Source organism: Mustelus asterias, chromosome 16 (assembly GCF_964213995.1).
Source record: "Mustelus asterias chromosome 16, sMusAst1.hap1.1, whole genome shotgun sequence".
In the NCBI taxonomy this organism is placed as follows: Eukaryota; Metazoa; Chordata; class Chondrichthyes; order Carcharhiniformes; family Triakidae; genus Mustelus; species Mustelus asterias.
Window position 1 is genome coordinate 13422148 of NC_135816.1, and position 8855 is coordinate 13431002.

The 8855-nt window shown below is 45.9% G+C and overlaps 1 protein-coding gene across 1 annotated transcript in view; it reads right to left on the reverse strand.

Moving 5' to 3' along the window:
* LOC144505666 (mast/stem cell growth factor receptor Kit-like) overlaps positions 1-8610 on the reverse strand; it is a 71852-nt gene extending 63242 nt beyond the window's left edge. Inside the window, exon 1 of the mRNA XM_078231822.1 lies at positions 8529-8610. Within this exon, the coding sequence (XP_078087948.1) occupies positions 8529-8577 (49 nt within the window). The 5' untranslated portion in view covers positions 8578-8610. The remainder of the gene's footprint in view (positions 1-8528) is intronic.
* Between the last annotated feature and the right edge of the window lie 245 nt (positions 8611-8855).

Genomic DNA, 8855 nt, shown 5'->3' on the forward strand with positions numbered 1-8855 from the left:
GACAGTGCAGCACTCCCTCAGTACTGACCCTCTGACAGTGCAGCACTCCCTCAGTACTGACCCTCAGACAGTGCAGCACTCCCTCAGTACTGACCCTCTGACAGTACAAGTGTCCCATATGCCTTCTTAACTCTGCTGCCTTCAGGGATTTGTGAATAAGTAACTCAAAATCCATCCATTCCTCTGAGCTTTCTAGGATCCTGCCATTCATTAAATACTCCTATATCTTGTTACTTCTTTCAAAGTGCATCACCTTGCACTGATCAGGGCTAAATCCCATCTGCCACTGCTCTGCCCATCTGACCACAACCCATCTATACCTTCTTGTAACTTACGATCTTCTTCTTCACTATTAAGCACCCTACCAATCTTGGTGCCATCTGCAAACTTTCTTATAATTCCTCCCACATTCTCATCTATATCATTTATATATATAACAACAACAAGTAGTTCTTGTTGTTGTTATATATATAAATTCTTAGGGAGTGCTGTACTGCTGGAGGCAGCAATGCAGTGTAAAGAGGGTCAGTACCAAGAGAGGGAGTGCTGAATTGTTGAAGGGCCAGCACTGAGTAAGCACTTCATTGTCGAAGGGTAAGTACTGTGGGGGTGCTGCACTGTCAAAGGGTCAGCACTGAGGGAGTGCTGCACTGTCAGAGGGTCAGTACTGAGGGAGTTCTGCCCTGTCAGAGGGCCAATGCTGAGGGAGTGTTGCACTGTCAGGGCGTCAGTACTGTGGGAGCGTTGCACTGTCAAAGGGTCAGTGCTGAGGGAGTGCTGCACTGTCAGAGGGTCAGTTCGGAGGGAGTGCTGCACTGTCAGAGGGGCAGTACTGAGGGAGTGACGCACTGTCGGAGGGGCAGTACTGAGGGAGTGCTGCAGTGTCAGAGGGGCAGTACTGAGGGAGTGGTGCACTGTCAGAGGGGGGAGTGCTGCACTGTCAGAGGGTCAGTACTGAGGGAGTGTTGCACTGTCAGAGGGTCAGTACTGAGGGAGTGCTGCACTGTCAGAGGGTCAGTACTGAGGGAGTGTTGCACTGTCAGAGGGTCAGTACTGAGGGAGTGCTGCACTGTCAGAGCGTCAGTACTGTGGGAGCGTTGCACTGTCAAAGGGTCAGTGCTGAGGGAGTGCTGCAGTGTCAGAGGGCCAGTTCGGAGGGAGTGCTGCACTGTCAGAGGGTCAGTACTGAAGGAGTGCTGCACGGTCAGAGGGTCAGTTCGGAGAGAGTGCTGCATTGTCAGAGGGGCAGTACTGAGGGAGTGCTGCACTGTCAGAGGGTCAGTACTGAGGGAGTGCTGCACAGTAAGAAGTTTAACAACACCAGGTTAAAGTCCAACAGGTTTATTTGGTAGCAAAAGCCACACAAGCTTTCGGAGCTCCAAGCCCCTTCGCCGGCATTTCCACATCATGAGTGCTGCACTGTCAGAGGGGCAGTACTGAGGGAGGGAGTGTTGCATTGTTGAAGCGACACACTGAGGGTGAACTGCACTGTGGAAGGAGACATATGAGAGAGCATTGCAATGCAGTAGTGAGGGACTGCTGCACTATTGGAGGTACCATCCTTCAACTGACATGTTAAATCCGTATAATAAAAAAGTTAGTGTCAGCTTATTTCCAGGGAAGAGTCATATTGAACGCTTTTCTCGCACTTTCTGTTTTTATTCCTGATAACAGCTGCAGTTTTTTTTAATTCTCAGATACTATAGCAGGCCATGTCCTTATGCAGCAAGTCCTGGACAACATTCAGGCGTGAACTGATTAATGCAAAGTGACATAGTAACTACAGTGCAGGAGGCCATGTGGCCCATCAAGTCTGCACCAACCCTCTGATAGAGCATCCAATCCAGGCTCTATCCCCACGCATTCACCCCACTAATCCCCATAACCCAGATATCATGGGATACGAAGGGGCAATTTACCAATTACCAAACCTGCACATTTCTGGAGTGTGAGAGAAAACTGGAACACCCGGAGGAAACCCATGCAGACACGGGGAGAACGTGCAAACTCCATATGAGGCGGGAATCAAACCGGGGTCTCTGTCGTTGTGAGGCAGCAGTGCTAACCACTGCGCCACTGTGCCACCACACTGCACTAGTGCCAAGGAATGATCATGGACAAAAAGAGAGAATTGAGCAATCTTCTCTTGATATTCAATTGCATCAACATCGCTGAATTCACTGTTTTCAACATCCTGAGAGTTACAGTTTACCAGAAACTAAACTTGTCCAGTTATATAACCGTAAGAGTGGGTCAGAGACTGGGAATTCCTTGGTGAGTAGTTCACTTTGTGACTCCCCAACATCCTTTCATCATCTTCGAGATACAAGTTAGAATAATCTCAATTTGCCTGGATGAATGCAGCTCCAATAACACTCAAGAAATTTGAGACAAATTCAGGAGAAAACAGCTTATTGGCACGCTATTCACCACCTTCAACATTTACCCCTTCCACCACAGCCGTGCGTGCCATCTACAAGATGCACTGAATCTACTCTCCAAAGCGCTTCAGTAACACCTTCCAAACCTGCAACCTCCACCATCTAGAAGGACAAGGCCAACAGACGCATGGGAACACCACCACCTGCATAGTCCCTCCAAGCCACACATCTTCCTAGCTTGGAACTATATCGAGAAGTGGAGATCCCGGCGTTGGACTGGGGTGGGCACAGTAAGAAGCCTCACAACACCAGGTTAAAGTCCAACAGGTTTATTTGGAATCACAAGCTTTCGGAGTGCTGCTCCTTCATCAAGTGATGGAGGACCAGCGCTCAAAAGTTCGTGGTTCCAAAAAAACCTCTTGGACTTTAACCTGGTGTTGCGAGACTTCTTACTGGAACTATATCGATGTTCCTCTACTGTTGCTGGGTCAAAATCCTGGAACTCTCTTCCTAATCGCACTCTGGGTGTACCTACACCACATGATTCGAGAAAGTTGTTCGCCACCAACTTCTCAAAGAGAATTTGAGACAGACACAAACATTGGACTGGAAGCAACGCCCATGTTATTTGATAGAATTCTTTATCAAAGTGGATAGTGAGGTCGCTGATTCTGAGACCAGAGTCTTGATTCTCAATAAAAGCAACTACGATGGTATGAGGCATGAGATGGCTATGGTAGACTGAAATCATAGAAACCCTACAGTGCAGAAGGAGGCCATTCGGCCCATCGAGTCTGCACCGACCACAATCCCACCCAGGCCCTACCCCCACATATTTACCCGCTAATCCCTCTCACTTACTTACGCATCTTAGGATTCTAAGGGGCAATTTTTAACCTGACCAATCAACCTAGCCCGCACATCTTTGGACTGTGGGAGGAAACCGGAGCACCCGGAGGAAACCCACGCAGACACGAGGAGAATGTGCAAACTCCACACAGACAGTGACCCGAGCCAGGAATTGAACCCAGGACCCTGGAGCTGTGAAGCAGCAGTGCTAACCACTGTGCTACCGTGCCACCCGTGCCGACTGGGAAACATTAATGAAAGGAAGGACAATGGACAGGCATTGGCAGGCATTCAACGAATGAATAGGTGAACTCCAAGCTGTTTATTGCGATTTGGCACAGGAGTGGTAAGAGAACCGTGGCCAAACCATGGCCTACAAGGGAATTTAGAGATAGTATCTGATTCAAAGAAGAAACATACAAATGGGCAAGAGAAAGCAATAGACCTGAGGAATGGGAACGGTTTAAAATTTAGCAAAGACGAACCAAGGGATTGATTAAGAAGGGGAAAATAATGAAAGTAAGCTAGCAGGAAGTATAAAAACTGACTGTAAAAATTTCTATAGGTATGTAAAGCAAAAAAGATTGACAAAAACGAATGTAGGCCCCTTGCAGTCAGAAACAGAGGAATTCCTAATGGGGAACAAAGCAATGGCTGAGGAACTAAATTTGTGCTTCTGTCTTCACAAAGGAAGACATAAATAATATACCTGAAGTTCTAAGAAATACAAGTTTTAGTGAGGAGCTGAAGGAAATCAGCATTAGTAGAGAAATGGTTTTGGGGAAATTGATGGGATTGTAAGTGGATAAATCTCCAGGGCCTGATAATCTTCATCCCAGAGTGCTTAGGAAGTGGCCCTGGAAATAGTTGTCATTTTCTAAAATTTTTTTGGACTCTGGAATGGTTCCTGCAGATTGCAAAGTGTAAGCCTGCTATTCAAAAGAAGGTAGAGAGAAAACAGAGAACTATAGACCAGTGAGTCTAATGTTAATAATAGGGAAGTTGCTAGAGTCCATTATCAAGGATTTCATAGCATAGCATTTGGAAAGTAGTGGTATAATCAGACAAAGTCAGCATGGATTTGCAAAAGGGAAATCATGTTTAGCAAATCTACTGGAATTATTTGAGGTTGTAACTAGTAGAGTTGACCAAGGAGAACTGGTAGATGTGGTTTATTTAGACCTTCAGAAGGCATTCGACAAGGTCTCACATAGCAAATTACTATGTCAAGTTAAAGCTCATGGGATTGCGGGTAGTGTCTTGAGATGGATAGAAAGCTGGTTAGCGGGCAGGAAGCAAAGAGTTGGCATAAGTGTGTCTTTTTCTGATTGGCAGGCAGTGACTAGTGGGGTTCCGCAGGGATCTGTGCTAGGACCCCCTTGTTGACATTTTATATATACAAGTTTTGGAAGGGGGAACTAAATGTATTATCTCCAAATTTGCAGATGATACAAAGTTGCATGGGGGGGGGGTGAGCTGTGAGAAGGATGCAGAGATGCTTCAGCGTGATTTGGATGGGCTGTGAGTGGGCATGTGCTTGGCAGATGCAGATTAACGTGGATAAATGTGAGGTTATCCATTTCGGTAGCAATAATAGGAAGACAGATTATTATTTGAATGGGTGTAAATTGAGAGAGGTGGATACTTAGCGGGACCTTGGAATCCTCGTGCATCAGTCACTGAAAGTAAGCGCCTCGGTGCAGCAGGCAGTAAAGAAGGCAAATGGTATGTTGGCCTTCATAGTGAGAGGATTTGAGTATTGGGATAGGGATGTTTTGCTACAATTGTATAGGGCATTAGTGAGGTCACATCTGGAATATTGTGTGAAATTTTGGTGTCCTTATCTAAGGAAGTATGTCCTTGCTATAGAGGGAGTACAGCAAAGGTTTACCAGGCTGATTCCTGAGATGGCAGGTCTGTCATATGAGGAGAGACTAAATCGGTTAGGATTATATTCACTGGAGTTTAGAAGAGTGAGAGAGGATCTCATAGAAACTTATAAAATTCTAACAGGGTTAGACAGGGTAGATTTAGAAAGAATGTTCCCAATGGTGGGGGAGTCCAGAACTAGAGGGTCATAGTTTGAGGATAAGGGGTGAACCTTTTAGAACTGAGGTGAGGAGAAATTTCTTCACCCAGAGGGTGGTGAATGTGTGGAATTCACTACCACAGGAAGTAGTTGAGGCTAAAACGTTGTCTGATTTCAAGAAGAAATTAGTTATAGCTTTTGGGGCTAAAGGGACCAAGGGATATGGGGGAAAGGGGGAAATCGGGATATTGAATTCGATGATCAGCCATGATCAAATTGAATGGCGGAGCAAGCTCGAAGGGCCAAATGGTCTACTCCTGCTTCTAGTCTCCATGTATATTTTCTACATATTTAAACAAATAATAATTATTTTTTATTTGATTCCTTTTGGAAAGTTACTGTTGAATCTTCTTCCATGACATTTACAAGCTGAACATTTAATTCATAACACACTGATTTAAAAAGATTCTCCTCATTTTCCTCTGTCTATTTTCTAAATGTCCATCAGTCACGGTTACCGGCCCTTCCGTCAGTGGAAACAGCTTCTCCTTATCAGTTCTATCAAAAGCTCTCATAATTTAGAACACCTCAACTGGGAATGCCGGAGCAGGAGGCCATTCAGCCCCTCAAGCCAGTTCTATGGTTCCGCTAGATCACAGCTGATCTGTGTCTTAATTCCATCTACACATTTTGTTTCCGTAATCCTTGATTTTTCCTGTCTTGACTCAATCAAAACCCCTCATAATGTTGTTATTATTGATATTCCATCCCTCAGTGATGGCTCTACTCTGAGTGTCTCCAGACTAGTGAAAGGGGAAAATTAGCCAGTGTCTCCGGTTCTAATCTCTCTCCTGTGATGTTTGTTGGAGAGTGTATGTGTGGATCTTTTGGCGAGAGTGTGGGATGAATAAGTATTGTTGTGGGAGAGAGGGTTGGTGGGGGGGGGGGGGGGGGGGGGGGGGGGGTGGGGGGGGGGGGCGGAAATTGGGCTCCATACTGTAGGAAGGATGTTGAGATTTCAGAGAGGGTACCATACAAAATCACTGGGACTCTCCCGAGTAATTAAAACCAAGCTAACCAACGGTTTTACGAGATATGGGACAAAGGTGGATCAGCCATGATCTCATTCAATGATGGAACAAGCTGGAGGGGCTGAATGGCCTCCTCCTGTTCTGTATGTATACTAAGAATAGAAATACAAAGAAAGCCTTGAAAATTGGGACTTCCATCATTAGCTCAATGCAATAAACAGCAATACGACAGAATATTAAACCAAGGACATTGCGGTATTGGACGATGCCAGAACGAGAGGTTATAATTATCAGGAAAGACTGGGCACAATTCTCTAGAAGAGAGAATGCTGAGGGGTGACCTGATAGCGGCCTTTAAAATTACGAAAGGCTTTGATAGGGCGGGCATGGGAAATACGTTTCCACTTGTGGAGGGAACGTTGTCAAGGAGGCATAAACACAATGCTGGGGCTTCAGGGAAAACTTCCTTACCACGGAGGGTAACTGTTTCAGAAAGAGAATGAAGGGCTGAATGGAAAGAGTAGAGTGTAGGATAAAGAGAGAGGCAATCTGGGCTAAGGGCAGTAAGATTCCATGGTGTCTCCTTGCTGTACAATGCATTCTATGATGGAGGTGGGGGGAGGAATGGGGGTAAAGAGTCAAGAGGCTGATTCTGAATGTCCGATCCAAGTGTAGTAGGGATTAAACTCTGAAGTGATTATTAGATCTGGGAGAAGGGGAAATGATTAGAATCTAAGCCGTAATGGGCTGTTTATACCAGCAGAATTGCAGAGAGAGAATGAAAGGATGATACTAGCACCATACTAGCATCATAGGATGGTTCTCTCTTCCACCTTCTTCCATTGGGAAAAAGATACAAAAGTCTGAGGTCACGTACCAAACAGCTTCTTCCCTGCTGCCGTCAGATTTTTGAATGGACCTACCTCGCACTAAGTTGATCTTTCTCTACACCCTAGCTTTGACTGTAACACTACATTCTGCACTCTCCCCTTTCCTTCTCTATGAACGGTATGCTTTGTCTGTATAGCGCACAAGAAACAATACTTTTCACTGTATACCAATACATGTGACAATAATAAATCAAATCAAATCAAATCAAAATCACAATTGGAGGCCATTCGGGTCAATTGTGCCTGTTCCAGCTCTTTACTAGAATGAACCAGTCCCCTCCTCCATCCTCACTTCCCAATAAATATTCAATTTTCAAGTCTTTGTCCAATTCCCTTTGGAAAGTAATGATTGAATCTGCTTCCAGTGCCCAGTGCATTCCAGCTCACAACACTTTCCCTGTGTATAGAATCATAGAACCCCTACAGTGCAGAAGCAGGCTATTCGGCCCATTGAGTCTGCACTGACTCTCTCTGAAAGAGCATCTTACCCAGTAACCCCATGTATTTACCACATAATGCCCCTAACATACACATTTTAGGGCAATTTACCATGGCTAATCCCTCCTAACCTCCACGTCTTTGGACTGTGGGAGGAAACCGAACCACCCGGAGGAAACCCACGCAGACACGGGGAGAACGTGCAGACTCCACACAGACAGTGACCCAAGCCGGGAATCGAACCCGGCTTCCAGGCACTGTGAGGCAGCAGTGCTAACCTCCGTGCCACCGTGCCAGCCATAAAAATATCATTTCCTCATGTCGCCTTACAAATGATCTTAAATTATCTCAATCCCTTTAAAACCTTATTGACCATCCACCCATGTACACACTTAGGGCAGGATTTTCCAGCCCTTCCCACTGGCGGAATCTTCCGATCCTGCTGATGGTGACCCCCCCCACCCCCCACCTCCCCTCCCCCACCTCGTGGAGGGATGGGTGAGCTATGCGAAACGCTATAAGCTTCAACGGGACTGGACTATCTCGTTGGCGGTCATTGATGAACCGCCAGAAAACACGCTGCAGGTGGGAGGGGGTGCGCGGGGGACTGGAAAACCCTGTCTCAGTCCTTTTTCACTCCTTCAAAGCGCCCTCATGATTTTGAAAAACATCTACTAAATATCTCCCCTTAACTTTCCCTGCGCCAAGGAACAACCCCAGCTTCTCCAGTCAGTCCAGAGAGTGAACTGTCTCACACACACACATAGGCAGACACACACACAGACACACACAGACAGACAGACAGACACACACACAGACAGACAGACTGACACACACATACAGACACACATACACACACACACACACACACACAGAGTCATGGAAACACATCACTCTGACATTATATTACCTGCCACACAGGAGACAGGCAGCATGAGGAGGACCAGGTACAGATACATTGTCCGCTCAGTCACTGGGTCCAAACTGATCAGGAGTCGGCACCCATTTGAAAATCACTGAACTGATTCTTTAAAACTCAGCAGAAACTGCAATCTGACTTCTGCTTTTTAATGTTCTGTGAACATCTCTAACACATCCTCTATCTTTCAGATGTCATCCGAAAATAACCTGACCATTGACAGCTAAATTGTTGACGGTGGACCTGATAATAGAACATAGATCATAGAAAAGCTACAGCACAAACAGGCCCTTCAGCCCACAGGTTGCGCCGCACATG